Below are 18,157 nucleotides of genomic sequence, written 5' to 3' on the forward strand. Positions count from 1 at the left end.
CTAATTTTGGCAATCTAGCAGGATATCTTGCACATGTGCAGAAAATTCACCTACTGGCTATGGTATGCTTCACTGAAAGCATCAAGATGAACAGATGTTTGCTTAAATTTGAGAAGCTGCTCGTAAATAAAATGAAAGCAAGCTTGACATAAAACACAATAACAATATGCTCTATTGAGTAGTTCCTTTCGATGATGGTTGCATTACACTGCGTCCAACAGTGTAACATGGTAGGTACGAAGCTTGATTCAACAACAACAAGACGATCAGTCAGATGTGTACAGTTAGTTTTGTTATTTTTAACAATGAGGAGATACATGAAACTGCTATTAATCTTTCTAAATCATTTTAATTTAACAGAAAACTCTGCTGCATTGGCTACTAACATCCTAAAAGAATAAAGAGATACCACAGCCCAGTTGGTACTGAAGCATAGCAGATCCATTCAGAGTTCAAGCACCATGACAGTTTTATACCAGTCTCAGTCATTTACACAGAATATCATCTGGGCCAGGTTTGACTCAGGGCACCCTAAGTCAGTGAAAATTTGTGAAAATGGACCTGTGATAACCGATTTGGACTGAGGGTACTGTGACTACTGTTTTTCTGACTGAATTTCAATTTTGTTTTCATAAAGGCATTATCGCTGAGAAATGTATCACCAGTAAAACTTAATTTTCTCTACATAGAAAATTCCAGAAACAGAATCTGGTAATCTAAGCTTCTTGCACAACATCATCATCACCTCCAGTTGAGTCCAGGGTTATTCATCATGTATGTATGTTATTCAGATAAAACACAAAGGCTTAGTAAAGACACTTCACTTTGGAGCTGCTTGATCTAAAAAGTGAGTTCAGTTAGCAGAGTTCAAGATACAAGGCATTGTGGGTAGACAGAAGGAACAAATGTTTAACAGACTAGAAAATATTCACTGGTGTTTCAAGGTCTTGCAGTTGCAGAATTTACGGTCTGTTTAACATGTTCAATCTAAAATAATATACACAGATTGTGCATAACATTATGACCACCTTCCTAGGTCTCCCTTGTGCCTCCAAAACAGTTGTGACTCATCAGAGAATGGACATGGGCCTTCTGAGGGTGTCCTGTGGTGTTTGGCAACACAGTGTTGGTAGTGGGGGCCTTTGGGTCCTATGGGTTGAGGGGAGGGGCCTCTGTGGATCATCCCACAGATACTTGATCAGTTTGGGATCTATTGAATTTGGAGGCCAGGTCAACACCTTGTGCTGTTTTTCATGTTTTTTTGATTTGTTCCTAAATAGTTTTTTGTGTGTGTGTCTGTGTCAGGCTGCATCCTGCTGGGGATGGCTGCTGCCATCAAGGAGTGTCATTGCTATGGGGTGGGGGTTTTATGGGTTGTAGTAAGTGACTGTGAACTGTTCCTGTTGTATTCTGCCTCATAAAACATGTCGACTTTTCTCCATATTTCCTAAACGTGTTTCCCTGGAAGATCAGTGCTGATTCATTTATCTGTGAGACTGTGAGATATCTCCAGGTTTGTGCTGTTTCACTTTTAGTTCATAAACTGCAAACCTCCAGTATCAGCAGCCCCAAGCAAAACCACAGTGACTGTGGGCAAAAGGAATATTAAAAGTATCTCACCTGCTTGACGTCATATCCAAAAAGAACAAAGTTCAGATCTGGAGAAACAGCAAACTTTGAGGCCTTAAAAGTTGTCTGTGGGAAGGTGAGATGAGAAGAGAGAATGACATTGGCTTTATGCAACATTTCTGCAACCTTTTTTTTTGGTTTGCTTTTTACTTTCAGGTTTCAGAAAACTAACTAGGCCTTAAATATAGACCTGTCAAACCAGCTATGTCTTGATGCAACCCCAAAAGCATTCTTGAAACTAAAGATCAGTGAGAAACTCAAGTTAACCTAAGCGGGCCTTATTTCCAGAGGGCATGTTGCCCCTACCAAAATGTCTCTCATCATTTATTCATCAGAAATGATTTCATTTAGATTATTTCAACAGTATTCTTACTCACAAATGTTGTGTTTTTCAGCAAGAGTTCTGTCTCGTTTCTGTGCACGTCAACTTTTAAAACATCTCCGTCCCAGCTCCGAAAAATGATTTCTTCCTCTAGGAGAAAAACAGACATGCTCAAAGTACAGCATTACTAAAAACATATGTATTTGAAGAGCCTTGAATAATTTAATCACAACAAGATAATAATGAGCCATAGAACAAGAAACATTAGCCAGAGATAGTATTATAAATGCAAGTTTCTGTTCTTTTTCTTTCTTTTTAAAAAAAACAAAAAACAAAAAACAAAACTGTGTGTCAAATGTTGTGATTTGTAGTTTGTTGAAGTGTAAAATGGTCCTTTTTTCACCACTTTCTAAATTAACAGAATATTATTCAGTTTCCTGGAAAACTGGCATTTGTTTGAGAAGAGTAAAGCTGTCTCTGAACATGCTGTCTGAACTGAGTTCAGTTAAGTATTGACATGGCGACCTTTGTTATGTGGTCTTCAAAGTTTGCGTTATTTACGTAATTTACCTCATATATTTCAGAGATACCCTTACCATGCAAGCACCCGGACTATCAAGTCAGATGAAATATTTTCAATTTAATACCTTTTGTTTTGTAGCCCCCGCGACCCTTAACAGGAATAAGCGGGTATAGAAGATGAATGAATGAATGAATGTTTTGTAGCATCAATATATGTAATAATTATACACATATTTAGATGCTAGGCTAGTAGTAGGTTTTTAGGTAATCTAGTAAAAGGTAGCCCAGTACTAATATTAACTAGTAGGTATGAGAATCCAAATATTTTATAGTGCCCAATAGTGATGTGTTGTACGAGCCGGCTCTAAGAGCTGATTCTTTGCAGGAACGAGAAGAGCCGATTCCCATCTGGGTGAGTAGAAGCTTCCATGGTTCTTGAGAATCCATGCAGGTAGGGGCGGAACTTTATTATGATGGGCACCCTGTGCGGCCAATCACATGAGAGGACAGACTAGGACCATGCCATTCTGTTAAAAAAGGAAGGGGGAAGTGTAGTGGTACACAGAGATACAACGAGATGGGGGAGCCGGATTTAAATGCAAGGGCGTTGGGGAAAAGTGAAGAAATGGGTGAAAACTGGATATCTATGCTGAGGCATCTGGGAGCTCTTCTAAGGGGGCCGAGCCAAAGGAGCCGGATCTTTGAAAAGAGACGGACTTCCCATCTCTCGTGCCCAAAGTAGCACTAGCATCACACAACCCCAGTGCCAGGCAGAATGCTGGACATTTCTTCTGGTTTGCAGTTTGATATGATGAATTAATGAGTCAAAAAATTATGAGTGGTGGAGTAGTACTGATATGCAAACAAGAGATTCAGGGAATATGTGAGGGATTTGTTTTACTGTAGCTCTATTTACTATGTTCATTACAAATCTTCACAAAGATAAAACAAGGTGTGTGTGTGCAGCTTAAATTAAACACGCTTGCACATGTCTACCTTTGGGCTAACCACAGTTTTAGTCATGCATATGAATTGTGAGGTTTATGCTCCTGGGACCTGGATTGTGAAGTTGCCAGGCAACAAAAATGTCTTCCCTAAAGTGTCCAAATAATTAGTCAAATTAATCAGTAGCTGAAAATCTTGTTTCTGCTGACCTGCAGTAGTTCAGCTTCTTATCTTGCTGTACACCCGCATCCAGCAGTGGTTAGGGCAAAAGGAGTTACAGTACATTGAAGGGACGGATAGGTCAGAGACAAGACACTTGGATAAGATTGGTAAACAGTATGATTCAGTAATTATTTTTAATAAAGCAACAATATTACTGTCTGTGATGAAAGACAAATGTCCACCAACCTCAACAAACTGTTTAGCCTTACCATATGGATTCAAAATAAATAAGAACATTGCATTAACTAGCACTGAAAATTAGAACGTAAGCTGTAGATGCCAGGAGTGCCCCTGATGAGGCTAATGCTTGTCAGGAAAAGAAAACAATTTGAACTTATTTTACTATGATCTTCCTAAGAAAACTCTGAGACTATATGTAGGCTTTCAGGAGAAGAAACAATAACAGAAGATCCCGCAATAACAAACTGCAATCGTCTAATCCCAAAGCTTGCTGTCCACGGAGGCCTGAATACCATTAATGCATTTGACAGGACTGAATCATTTCAAGGTCTCCATCTCATGTAAATGTCAATGAATAAGCTCTGAGGCATCAATCTCAGCCAAGAGGGCCATAGACTAGTAAACACTCCAAACACTTTAGAGTATAATGACAGAGAAATAAATCTGAAAGACAGATGGACTGCGGAGCGGCACAGAGCACTGATGCCTCACAGCAAGAAGGTTCTGGGTTCGAATCCAGGCCGACTGGGCCTTTCTGTGTGGAGTTTACATGTTCTCCCTTTGTCTGCATGGGTTCTCTCCAGGGTACTCCGGCTTCCTCCCACCGTCCAAAGACATGCTGGTTAGGTTCATTGGTGATTCTAAATTGGCCGTAGGTGTGAGTGTGAATGGTTGTCTGTCTCTGGGAAGACCCTGAGCTCTGAGATAGACTGGAGACCTGTCCAGGGTGTACCCCGCCTCTCGCCCAATGACAGCTGGGATAGTCTCCAGCAGACCCCGTGACCCTTTCCCAGGACAAGCGGTTACAGAAGATGAATGAATGAATGAATGAATGAATGAATGAATGAATGAGATGGACTGCTTGTGTTCAGGAACGAAAATCCTCAAAAGGGCTGTAGTCATTTAGAAAGTTGCCCACAGTAAACCATGGCTCTTTTTCTGCATGTTTAATATGCGGTATGTGTATCAAATAAATGGTTATATAAATCATTGTATGCCAAAAATAATTAGAAATTGGATCTGCTGTCTCCCTAAGTTGAGAAGAAGTTCTACTATCCAGCGACCTGCCATTGTTTGGTAGGGGCAAGAATTCAAGTTGAGCCACTGTTGACAGTTTCTCAAATGGTAAATTACTCAGCTCTAGCCCTTGAACTGATTACTGCTCTGTGAAGAAAGCCATGTTTAACTTTGTAGTAGTGTCATCAGGCATGATTATCATTGTTGATTGGGCACATAGTTCAGAATGCACAGTGACATTTACTGTTTGCACTTCAGGGCAGCAACCAGTGATATTTCCTTGTTTGATTAATCCGTCTATTATAGAAGAGATTACACAAAGAAACATTCGCTTGTTCTTTCAAAAACCATAAAGTGGGATTTTACTTGCACAAAATCCCCACATAGTTGCTAAGTAATTCTCCGTCACACAAGCAATCAGATGTACGCTTTAGTCAGATGTATGTATCTATGACTGATGTATGTTTATGTCGTTCCTCCTGCTGTTCTCTTCTCTCTCTTTTCTGTCATTACTCAGATGGCCTTAGGCAGATGGGTCCCTCCATATGAGCTGGGTTCTGCTCAAGGTTTCTTCCTGTTAAAAGGGAGTTTTTCCTTGCCACCGTAGCCTTGAGGCTTGCTCTGGGGGTTTCAGGCCGGGTTTTGTAAAGCGTCTTGAGACGATTTGTATTGTTATTGACGATATATAAATAAAATTGAATTGAACTGAACTGAATTAACCAAATACTTCCAGTGGTGATTTTTGGCCCGGCTCCCTTCGAAGAGTCTGCTTTTATGCCTGCCGAATGGATCGTCATTTAGTTTAACTCTATTAACTCCTTCTATTTTATCCTAATTTAGTGATTTAGGTAATTTCTTCGCTTTTCCCCGACGGCTTGCATTTACATCCTGTGTGTACCACTACACTCTGTGTATTTGGAGTGTCTCCCTGCCCCCTTCCTTTTTTTCTATCTTGACTTAAACAGCGGTCCAAACTTTTCCAGCACATCCTTCATCATTTTTAAAAGACAAGAAGCAGATAAAAGCCCCGCACTGGATTAAGATCACAGATAGCCTCTGCAATTACTACAAATTACTAGAGGCCCCCAGGTAAAACTAGTCCCTGAGCACCATGAAGTTGAATTTGTTTATGACAAAAAGGCTCTGATTGGTTGAGATAAGACTGTGAAGAGGTATTTTTCTTTCTTTCTACCAATTGTAACACGCCCCATTGTGAATCCAAATGGTGTGTTTCTAGACTAATAATCTGATAGCGGAATTTAGCAAGGTTACTCAGGTTTGTGTTATGGGTTATTCAGAATTACTCTGACAGATAAACAAACTGCAGTAGAACAAATTCAGAAGGCAGCTGTGATCTTAAGAGTTGCTCTCATTTAGCAGATGCAAATACATCAGCAATGTAAAGTTGAAAAATTAAATGTAAAGTCTTTCCTCCACCAGTTACAGAGATGAGAGAAATAGTCCCAGTATTTTCTCTTGTGCAGCAAAGCAAAATTTCATTGCAGTGTGTTTATTTTCAATTTACTCAAGGACTTTTATCCTGTTGCTGGTGAGACAGGACGCCTTTGAGAGGAGGTGGACATGCAACATTGGGCTTTTAGAAGTGGAAAACTGGTCGTGACTGAAAGGAGCCAGCCACAGTGGCCCTGTCGGATGAAGGCTCAGGCAGGGTGAAAGTACCAATGCTAACAGCCGGAATTCAACTATTGACCAGAGAGCCTCAAGAGAAGAGAGCCATTACGAAAATTGGTACTTAATGTGTTATTCATGGTGTCTGCAGGAACAAAAGAGTCTCTTGGTCTCTAAGTGGAAACAAAGAAAAGAGAGATGGATGGCGAGAAAAACATCTCCCTAGCATCACTTTAGGTTTTCATGTTCAGTTGTTGACTGTGAACCAATATGGAAATGATGACAAAGCTCTTTACACATATAGTGTTAAGAAGGTACATTGTGTCATAAATACATTTTTTATTGATTAAATACAGGGAGTGACATTAAGTCACGAATGCCAAAGTGGTCTTGGTATTGAATGAAAAGAAGGAGGACCATTACTCTACAAATTACAGTAGTATATCATGGTGAAAAAATAGCAATCATTGGTTTGACACAGGACAACTAATCATTTTAGGAACTGACTTTGTTTCCACAGTAAAAGGTGTAATGTGACCCAACAAGCAATGGTGTTAACAACTTACATACAGTAATTGCTCTGCAATTATAGAAAGCTTGCTGATTCCTCTTTAGTTACGAAAACAAGTTTAGCCAATCGCTATGACACAAAGTCTGCCTGCTGACTTTATAAGAAATGAACATAGTCGGCGCTGAGTTTCTAATTCTGCAAGGAGAACAAAGGAGTGACCTGTATCATCTGACCTGCACCCTTGGAACACTGCACAGGAAATACTGCAGTGAACCTCAGAATCACAGCTCTTTCTAGCCTGGTCCATTAATGACTAATGGAAGAGTGTAGTGTGTTGACATTTGTGTTATTTGGTGAAGTAGCTCAACAGATATTGGGTGGACTGCTACAAAATATCTTACAGGCAGTCACATTTATCACATTACTTGTAGTAACTTCATTAACAGAAATTTGTCGTTTGTTGTTTGTATTATTTGCTTTAATTATACTGCTTTAATTATAGTCCCGCCCACTTGTTGCTCCCATTGGTTCAAAAGCTTGTTAGTTAATTGCTTATAGTTTTTTTCTGTTGCTGGCACAGTGAGGGACTAAAGCAGCAGGGACTTCAGTTTGATAACTACAGTGTGAGCACGCAGCATAGGCTGGACAGTGGGAGTCTGAGTGCATCCATTGGGAAAACCACATATATACCCACTAAACATCAGATTGTTATTGACGTACCGTAAGTTTTAATAAACGTTCAGTGAAGACAAACCCATCTTGAATACATCCGTACTAATCTTCCATTGTGATAACACTAATAAACCAGCCCCTTAAATGTGTGTTAATCGATCTGATTCACACACACACACTTCTATGTGTCTTTAAAGACAAACATACTGTGTGTTGAGCCCCTTGAATAATTAAGCTCAGAAAATGTAACTTCAAATAAAGTTTGGTTTCTTAAAATTAAAAGTACAAGTTGGGCTTAGTGTGAGTTATAGTTTTATGCAAATTCTCTCTAAAATCCTCAATTATCCATGAAGCTTGAAATGCTTTTGATGATCCTTTAGATCTTACTGAGTTTTCAAGTTTTCATCAAGGTCTTCAAAGCACAGCAGCCCAGAGTACATTCATAAGATTTACTTGATATGTCTTGTCAATGTTCTTTATTTTTCATTATTATTATAATTTATTTAGATGCTAATAGACTCAACAAACTGATCTGCAAGGCCAGTGATGTTGTAGGGGTGGAGCTGGACTGTTTGAACACAGTGTCAGAGAAGAGGATGCTGGCAAGAGTGGAGACCATCCTGGACAACTCATCCCACCCACTCCACAACACACTGGCCAGTCTAAGGAGTACCTTCAGTAACAGACTCATTCTACCCAAATGTACAACAGAACGCCACAGGAGATCATTCCTGCCTGTGGCCATCAAACTTTATAACTCCTCCCGCGAGTGTTGGTCACTCTTAACACTCTTAACACTTCAGACGCTTTTAATTTATTTGCAACCCACAAGGGGTTGTGTATCTAAAGACCAGTGGTCACATACAGTCTATATATACACATACATACTTACCACTGATCCACTTTGCATCAGGATCATGTACTTGGAATTTTCTTTGAAAGAGGTCATCCAGTGTCAACTGTGAACCAAGGGGTTTACCACCATCATCTACAAAAGAAAAAAATACCAATATGGCAATGTAAATCTGAAACTAAATGAAGATGTTTGGAGAAAAAAACACACAACAAGCCAAACCGTTGGTAACATCTTCTGCATAAATACATACAACCACCCAACGGTATTACAATTAAGCTATTACAATGTAAACAGGACAAGTACTTCTCCTGCACACTGCATTATTCACAAATAGTTAGAAAACAAGGAGCTCTGTTGGGTGACAATTCTGGCAGTAAATCCCATCCAGATGTTGTCTTACTCAGTTCTATCTCTCTTTGCTTTATTACACCTTCCTAATGTATTCTCAGTAAACAATTAACAACTGTCTTGATTCACCTTAGACTGTGTACTGTGTTCATCCAGTACTCCACTGAATTAATACAAATGCAAATTAAGGCAAAACAGATGTAAGGGTTTAGAGCACATATGCAAATTTTAAAAATATAGACAAGAATTGCAATTTGACACAAGACTCATTGTTCAAGGTTCACTGCATGATATTGTGTGCCAATATGTTATGGTGCTAGTCAAATATTGAGACCCATTGTAGGTAGTGATAGAAATACGAAGCTATTTGTATACAGTACCTACTGTATGTAGGTCCTGTCACGGACTTCTCTGTTGAGTATATTCCCTATCTGTTGCTAGAATCAGACCTACACCATCTGAGTGGACTTGAGAGTGGTACATACTAGGGTTGAATGACTTTTTTTTTAAAGGTGACTGTTATATCGTGGTAGTTAAGTCAGTGTCGCCTAGTAGATGATGTCACACATAAAATCACAGTAGACAGTGATGCTCTGCAACGATGATTTATATTCTTGACCTGAATACATATTGTGCTGTCTCACACAAAGGAAGCTGCGGAAGGTTCTCTGCAAGGTAACTGAAGCTGAACACGGCACTCGCTTGGCAAACTCTCAGCGCTACCATAACTTCCTCACATGGTGCATCAAGGACAAAAAACACGGTCTACAACCACAACAACAATGTCAACTAATAGAACACAACAGAACTGAACATAAACATGTCCGTGTTGTTATTGTCACGTGATCGGCGACTAGATTATCTTATGCTTAAAGCGTCATTGTACAGCAGTAAAGTTGACTAGTCGACTAGTCGGTACAACGTCTAGTATGTGGTGCCACACACAAAGAGCCTTTATGTAAAGATAATAGATAATGAAAAGTTTGATGCCAAGCTAGTACTGATAGAAAAACATATTCCTAAACAACACAGAACAGGAGCAAATTTATGTAGTTTGATATTACTCCATGAAGTCAATGGACAAGGTTTAGAGGTTGTCCAGTTTTGTGGAAAATTCAACAGAAGCAGTAGTGTTACCTATTTGTAATCAATAATTACAGTAGTTATTTGAACAGACATCAAGGTACTTATCTACGAAGGATGAATTCATTGTTGGGTCTGACACACGGTCTTACTGTGGTTCTTTCCTTTTAAAATGTAATGTGATAGTTTAATAGACATAATCGGGTGTAATTTCCTAAAACCTAAATGGGATTTCATCATTATTTTCATGAGAACATCTGCTGTGATTCTCACCTTTGGACAGCAGAACAATAGACAGCCCAATAAGTGAGAGCACCACTAGGATAACCAGCAGAGAGATGGCAATTCCTTTCCAGTTTCTGTCAGGTCCAATAGGCCCAATGTCCTGCAAAATAACAGAAAGAAATTATAGAAATATATGTTAATAATGTCAATAACGCAACAACAAATACCCGCACAAAATAGGTCATTCATTCATAAGAGGCTCAGCAGTAGTTGAATGGGTTTGTGCATAAGTACGAGGGCAAAGGGAGATGACAACTTCCCCATCTGGGTTACAGCTGTGCAACTGTACTTACCGAAGGGATTGCTTAATCATGTTTGTCCCTTCTATGTTTGTCTAAAGTCACTCTTCTAATCAGAAGCACAACTATGTCTGAATTTTTTTTACATGCCTGTTAGAAGCATTTTTAAGCAGCCAGACACTAAGACCAAAGCAAAAGCTTAAGTGGATTTCACATCTTCATAAAACCGTAATTGTTAAAATTGGCGTGTTGCTTTGTTACTGGTTCCATTGCAGCAGTTCCACCATAAAGGCCTAATTCACACGTCAGTTTCTGCTACTTGGACTATGGGACACGTTGATGTGGGCTTTAATCTGTGGAGCTCTTAAAGCAATTCTTACCTTTCTGGCATGTTGCACAGCACTTAGTAAAAATATGAACATGAACAACTCTGCCTCCTACCAAAGTCCCACCTGCTTCCCCCTGCCTGACCTTTGACGCTCCCCTCCTCCCCTGACGCATGCGGTGGGGAAGTGAAGGTAGAGGCGGAGGAGCAACATGAGTGAAACGGGTCAATGGAGTCAGATTCAGAGGTATGTGAAAACAGTAATTAAATGAAATTCAATTCTAGATGTGGTATAAAATGTGGTATCTCTGCCAGAGAGGCGCGCGACTCGCAAGCAGTGACAGCGGTAGTCAACTAGAAGGGAAGTGGCGAAGGATGACAGCCAGGAAGCTCGGCAAATCAGAAATTATCATAAATATATGAGAATTGAATATTGATGAGTTTCAACACCTGGTGGATTTCTTTTACATTTTAGTGTGCCATACACTTATTAAGAGCACTTTAAGATTACAAAAGAAAAGTGTAAAAATGCCAGAAAGGTAAGAATTGCTTTATTTGTTGGTTTGTGAGGCTTATAACTAGGAACTCATTTTCTCCACCTGAAGGGACTCTTAAGAATAATTTATAGTACTGTGGCATGCTGACGGCGTAGCTATGCATAAGGTCCGGAGCTACGCCATAACCTGACATGAACCTCCTCAGATATATAACTGTGTCACACCGTCTACTCAGATGTCTTCTCTGTGTTGCTGCAGTGATTTCGGTAAAAGTTACAGCTGATCCAAATGTATCATCTTCAACTCCATCATGGCCGACTCAGTTCTAATCGCTGTTGTGTGAAGTACAGATTAGAACTCAACACACCTAGCCAGTCGCCACTTAGTGTTTCAGTGGCGCTGTGCACGTACTATAAATTATGCTTTAGTCTTCCTTTTCTAAAGAAAAACCTTGAACACGGCTCTCCTTTTCTTCCCACGTGACTACCTCATGAAGCTGATTAAGGTAAGATAACCCTTTTTATTTATCTCACAGTGGCAATCAGACTACTATGAACAATCAATAACATGAAACGTGCTTTGTTTACACTTTTCTTATAATATACAAATCTAAAATATGGAAAATACTAAAATCCTGAGCTTCCTGTACTGAATCCGATGCAAAGGTTCAGTTTCAAGAGGACAGGATGTTTCTGTGGAGACCAGACCTATTTTTCATCCTACTGACATCAATTATGCAGGCTTATTTCATTTGCAGTGACAGGGCAGTATTATAAATAAACCTGTCTTGCCTACAGAGCCAGAAGCTACCGAATAAATGTCTGTGTATTTATGGATCTATTTGCTTTCCAAGCCTTTAAATTGGGGGTTTGATTCCAAGATAAATATCCTGGAGCCTTACCTCCACATGCCCCCCTAGATTTGCTCTACAACTTTAGCCTTACACCTGGTCCCTGTGGTGTCAAGTCATTCAAATTCTGTATAAGACACAAGAGAAAAGTAATTCTGTGCAGTGAAGGAATCTCCTCCGGTCTAGGTTCAGCATTATTTTGTTTGTGTTGTCTGTTTTGTTTGGCATCATTAACTAGAGCAACCCTCATTACACTACAGGGAGCATTATATTCAATTGGGATTTCTCCGTCAGATCATTATTCAGAATTCTAGTGAGGCTGCTATTTTCCTCACAGTGTACATTTTCAGATGCTGCAATTCAGTGAATCTTTAATCCCCTGCTGAGAAGAAGTTGTTGAGAATACCAAGTATCAGCTTAAGATATCATTTAAATTGTTAAAAAAAAAAAAAATAAATCCACAAAAAACAATGTTACAAATGTTATTTGGTTACATGAATCCAGTTTAATTAAATTCAAGACAGTTAAAGTTTTCAATAATGCAACTTGGAGCCAGATGCATATGCAAAATGCAGTTGCAGTATTTTGACCACACGCCATAAGATGTCATAAATTTGTTGATCTCAACATTATTTTGGTGCCACTGATAACCCATTTCCCATCATTTATTGTTCACATTCACTCTGTAAATTTAACAAACATTGAACATTACTATATTTAATGTAAAGAGAGTTTTTGGCAATACACAACTGCACAACTGAACACAAGCAGCTAAGAGCAATGTAAGGGTTTGGTAAAAAAAAAAAAAAAAAAAAAGAATGAAAAAAATAACCTTGATTAACTCTGAATAAAGTCAATCATGTCTATCCATTAAATACAGGCGATGTACTGTATATGAAGGTTGACTGACATTATTCTTGAGAGTTGTATGGATCTATGCCTTATACCATTTTCACAGGGACTCTACCTCACCTGCCTTAGTGACTTAAAAAGACTCAAGGACTCTAACCTGACAGTTATCTGCACCTTACTGCACCTTTGCACATTTACTGGGTAAATCCAAGCTGTAACCATACATTGCACTGTTGTACATAGAAATTTCTATTTATTCACTATATTTATATATATCCAGAATGTCATATTCCAAATGCCAAATTCCTTCACATTTCATCTATTAGGTTTTTTATTCTTTTGTGAGAGAGAGAGAAATGCTTTTTTGATTTTTCTGTATGTCGTGAACATATTGAGAAATTGACAATAATGAAATCTTGAATCTTGAATCTTTTCAATACATTATGGTCTAGCTTGCTATTTTCCTAGGACATGCACCTGGCCATTGGCAACCATGGATCGCAAAGACACAGATGCGGATTATGCACAGGTATGCAGACAAAACAAAAGCAACCCTCCGCCATAAACACCCTCCCATATGTCTACACTGTGTACTGTAAGATTTATAGGTCTCTTCTTTATAGGTCTGTTTGTTGCATGCAGTGGTGGACAGTAACGAAGTAAATTTACGTGAGTACTGTACTTAAGTACAGTTTTTGAGTATCTGTACTTTACTTGAGTATTATTTTTGGGGGATACTTTTACTTTCACTCCACTACATTTGAAGGACAAATATTGTACTTTTTACTCCACTACATTTCTGTTGATGCTCTCGTTACTCGCTACTTTTGAGCTTACGTCAGCTGATTATTTTATTTTTTTTCAAAATTCTGAGAAAATAAACTGTTTCTGCTGATTCGCATATGGTTTGTCTTAGTCGTATACGTCATGCCATACAATCCATACAATGGAGGAAGAAACTGGAGAAACACCTGGAGAAACTCCCACCGAGCACCCGTGGCCTTATCTCAAACCCATGTTTGAGATTTTTGCCACAAAAACTGATTTGTTTCAGTTTAAATGTTTGTTGTGCTTACCGCGAACAAATTATATCATGGCCTACAAGAACTCCTCTTCCAACCTGAAAAAGCACGTCGTGGTATGTAGAGAGAGAGAGAGAGAGAGAGAGAGAGAGACAGACAGACTGGGTGGGTGGGTGTGGGTGTGCACGCGTGCGTTAGAATCGCATCAGTGGATTGTATAATGACAATAAAGCTACTTTCCTTTCCTGTATTTCCTGAGATACTTTTTAAATACTTTTACTTAAGTACTTTTTTAAGCAAATACTTTAGTACTTTACTTAAGTAATATTTTGACTAAGCTACTTTTACTTGTATTGGAGTAATATTTGACAAGGAGTATCTGTACTTTTACTCAAGTAGTGAAGGTGTGTACTCTGTCCACCTCTGGTTGCATGTGAATGCTGTATTGCCGGTGACCTGAACAAAAGATGAACAATGCCAAAAAAAATCAATACTAGTAGGATTTTTAGGTCTAATCTCTTCTCTCTAGAATCACTTTGATTGTGAGCGTAATCTCCTTATCTTGTCCAGACCTGCTAAGCCAGTTTGTCAATTGCCTTTGAAGTAAAAGTTGCAAGAAAAACGTTTGCACGTGTCTCCCACATAAGACACTGGAGAAAGTTCCAGCCGATCTTTAAGATGCTAAGACCTGGTCTGTCTGTTTGTCAGCAGATGCCACGGGGCTTCCTGGTTACAAAGCAACCCTATTAATTCAAATAGATCCTAAAAGCTGCATCTCACCTGCTAACCTGCTAAGAGAAGCAAAGCATTTCCTCTCCAACTTCCAACAAACTGTAGTGGGCATCCTATTTCACTTTTTTCTTTGTGACAGCACCGTGCGATTTAACTTCAAGTGAAAAACACTCCACTATCTGTAGCATTGTGCCAGCTGCAGTTTTGAAGATACCCAGCAGAATAAATGGAACTGCTCTGAAAAAGACGCCATAGGTGGGAAAGCTGTCCCATGTTATAGAGCTGTAATCTGTGCCATGATCTTCATCTGAAAGAAAGCTGCATGTGTGAGATTCTGACTTCTTCACTGGAGAGACCAGGGTAGAGAATCCTCACGGTTAAACACTGTCTAATTCAAAGTTACTGTATGATCAGGATAAACACACATACATACAAGAACCAAAGCAGCTAGAAGCCAAAATCTCGAGATGAATAAACAGAAGTCACCTGACTGTGTGACACAGAAGCAACATGCATTAGAAACACAACCAGCACACTAAATATACCTGGTGTTTATCACATCATGAATTCCTGCCCGTACTTCGGGTCAAGGACTGGAGCCTTGGAAACCGGGGGCCTTATTTATCCACTGTTTATTTGCACAGTTTTGTACGGAAGGTATTTAAGACTGTTTCCATAGCACTGAATGTAATTTATCAGCGTTATCTTGTGCATTATTGTGTGTGTACATTATAAAGCACTCCAGACCTATAGCACCTTTAGAAAAATGGCGCTGTCCCTTTAAGAAAGACTGTAGCCTTGAGTTGTTGTTGATGATGTTGTGCATGGCTGTGGATGTGTGCTGCTGAACTGAGGGCATGTTGCAAGAAAAAGGAGATGAAAGTTTGTCTTGTCTTAGATTAACATCTAATCTGTGTTTTAACAAATTAATTTGGTCTAAAATCACAAGACATGGATCTTTTGAGCATAGTTGGAGCCCATTTAGTGTGTTTCAGTCAGAAGCAGCACACTGGCACAGTCCAGTATACATAAAACAAATGAAAATAAACATCTCTTTTTAAAATGTTCCTTGTTTTAAATGTATCTGTCTTTTCCTGACATTTTGCATCATAAATAAACTTTTTAAAACACTGACTTCTTAAACAAAAACGATTCTGTGGATGAATAATCATGATGCTTTAATATTATTATACCAATAGACACCCATGCACAATTGTGTGGTCACCTGTTTTTATGACATTTCTCTTATCATTTGTGTTTGTAGGTCACTGTAAAACCATCCTACTCCTGATGTAAGATAGTAATTGCCCTTGGACCTTGGTAGCAGGCTAATAAGGATTTAAGACGCCATGTTTGTTTCAGTTCATACTGTCACAATCACAAGTTCTGCCAAGAATGTGGGATGTACAGGATGTGAGTCAGTCTGAGGGAAGACTGGATTGTCTTTCATCTCCTGACTACATCTGCTTGTTCATAGTGCATGACGGGTCAGATCAGAGGGGGAAAGGGTCAGGGTCACTGGCCCCCAACAATGCAATATGTGAAGCAACAGCAAAAGGTTAGTCAAGCTCTGTAGGGTTTGGCGTTAACTCTGCTTCTTCTGCTTCTTTTTGTGCAATGGCAATCAAAGGCATGCCGTTTGTGTTGTGGCATCTGAGGATCTGGTACAGCCAGTATCAGTTCCACTTGTGCTCTGACAGTATAATAGCACACACACACACATTCAGTTGCATACACACACACATAAAATAAATCCTTAGTATTCACAGAAATATTATTGATAATATGTGCAGCCTTCAGACTACTCATTCACACAGCTCACTTGGTAGTTGCCATGTTTAGTTCCTACTTTAGACAGTGCTCCAACTTTTATCATATCGTCATGTCGTATGTGGTTATTGAACAGTACAACCACATGCTGCATTTACTTAAAGATTAACAAGTATCCACATATATTCTATTCCTCTTGCACACTTTCTTTTCACCAATTAAAAGCAAGTCCTCATGCTGGTGTGGCAGCTAGCACTTGATATAGTGCTTCGCAATTACAGCTTTGAGAGTATTTGTCACTGTCATCTTCTGTCACCTGAGAGAACAGCAAGAATCCTCTCTACTGCAGCTCCTCATTTACAACATCCCAAACGCTCCACAGAGCAAGTGTCGCTAACTCACTGTTTTACTAAGCTTATGATGAGCAAAGTAAGGTTGTGTAATGCAGGTAAACAAAAACTATTTTCAACAAATGACTTTTTGGAATACGATGCAGCATCAGACTTTCAACTCAACTCACTCATAGAAATGCAATTCTATGCGATAATAAGGTCAGTTTTCATGGTAACTTAAGAAAAAAAAAACAGGAAAATAGTCTAAATTCAATAAAATAAAATGTTTGATTTCACAAATAAATATATATCAGAGGAATTGGGTGCATCCTTAACACATAAAAACTCATAAATACTCTTGACAAAACAGGCTACAGAAGTGCAAACGCCCGGAAGTACCTTGAAAGCCAGGTTGAGAAGTAAGCTCCCTCATGAGTCCTTTGTTGTAATATTCAAAGTATTTCATATTTTGGTCTGTAAGTCAGGCCCGAGGCATCTTGACAGCAAACACTCACTCTAAACTGAATTCTTTACTTTTGCCTGGGGCAAGTCCGAGCCAACCAATCCGAGTATTGAGCTGGAAGGTTTTGCGAAAACAATGCTGTTCATTGAAACTGATGCAGTATTTGATGTTAGTGTGTTGTTTTTAAGGTGGGTCTATTAAAAGAAAAAAAAAAGAAAAAAAGAAAAATCTTGATCAACGCAATCATTTAAGAAGTGTCTTTTTACAATGTTTTGTAAGCGATTTTAGGGATGCTTATAGTATGAGATGTGGCAATATAAAATTCATGTGTATCATGTTTCTGTGAGTTTTGAGTAATTTCTGAGACTTTAATTTGATGCTCACCGCAGCAGCTGGTAGCCAAGGGTTTTAAAGCTTGTAATTTGCTTTGCGAGCTTTGTTTTTGGTTTAACCACTTTTAATTCTTCTTTCTACCGTGATTGCTTTTCTAAGACATTACATGAACAGCAGCTCCATGTGCTGGATATTTAAGCCAAATTACAAAAACTACAATAACTAATTTCTAATTGTTTTCAGAACAGTGATTTATAATATCCACTGTTGTGTACAAGCATCCTAAGGTTAGTTAGGATTCCCACAAATCAACAGCAACAAACTTGAGATTACTTTTATATATCTGGGTATGGGTATATATCCTCAAATCCTTCACATTATGATGCAAACTCAGTCAAAGAAGCACAGAGAAAGACCCATTAGAAGACACACAACCGGTCATCCAAGCATATTATGGATTGGCAGCCTGACGTAACTTTAATTGTGACCAACGGGTCAATTTATTTCCATTCCAATGTGGG

General features: G+C 39.0%; 1 protein-coding gene across 1 annotated transcript in view; it reads right to left on the reverse strand.

Annotated features, from left to right (window-relative positions):
* Window positions 1-18,157, reverse strand: part of LOC311488194 (inactive dipeptidyl peptidase 10-like) — a gene marked incomplete at its 3' end in the record, with an annotated part of 106,375 nt that overhangs the window by 36,129 nt on the left and 52,089 nt on the right. The window contains exons 2-5 of the mRNA XM_084544736.1: window positions 10,210-10,321; window positions 8,542-8,637; window positions 2,007-2,101; window positions 1,621-1,695 (exon numbers count right to left, since the gene is read on the reverse strand). Of these exons, the coding sequence (XP_084400862.1) occupies window positions 1,621-1,695; window positions 2,007-2,101; window positions 8,542-8,637; window positions 10,210-10,321 (378 nt within the window). The remainder of the gene's footprint in view (window positions 1-1,620; window positions 1,696-2,006; window positions 2,102-8,541; window positions 8,638-10,209; window positions 10,322-18,157) is intronic.

Source organism: Chelon labrosus, assembly GCF_963514085.1.
Source record: "Chelon labrosus genome assembly, chromosome: 5".
NCBI classification, from domain to species: domain Eukaryota; kingdom Metazoa; phylum Chordata; class Actinopteri; order Mugiliformes; family Mugilidae; genus Chelon; species Chelon labrosus.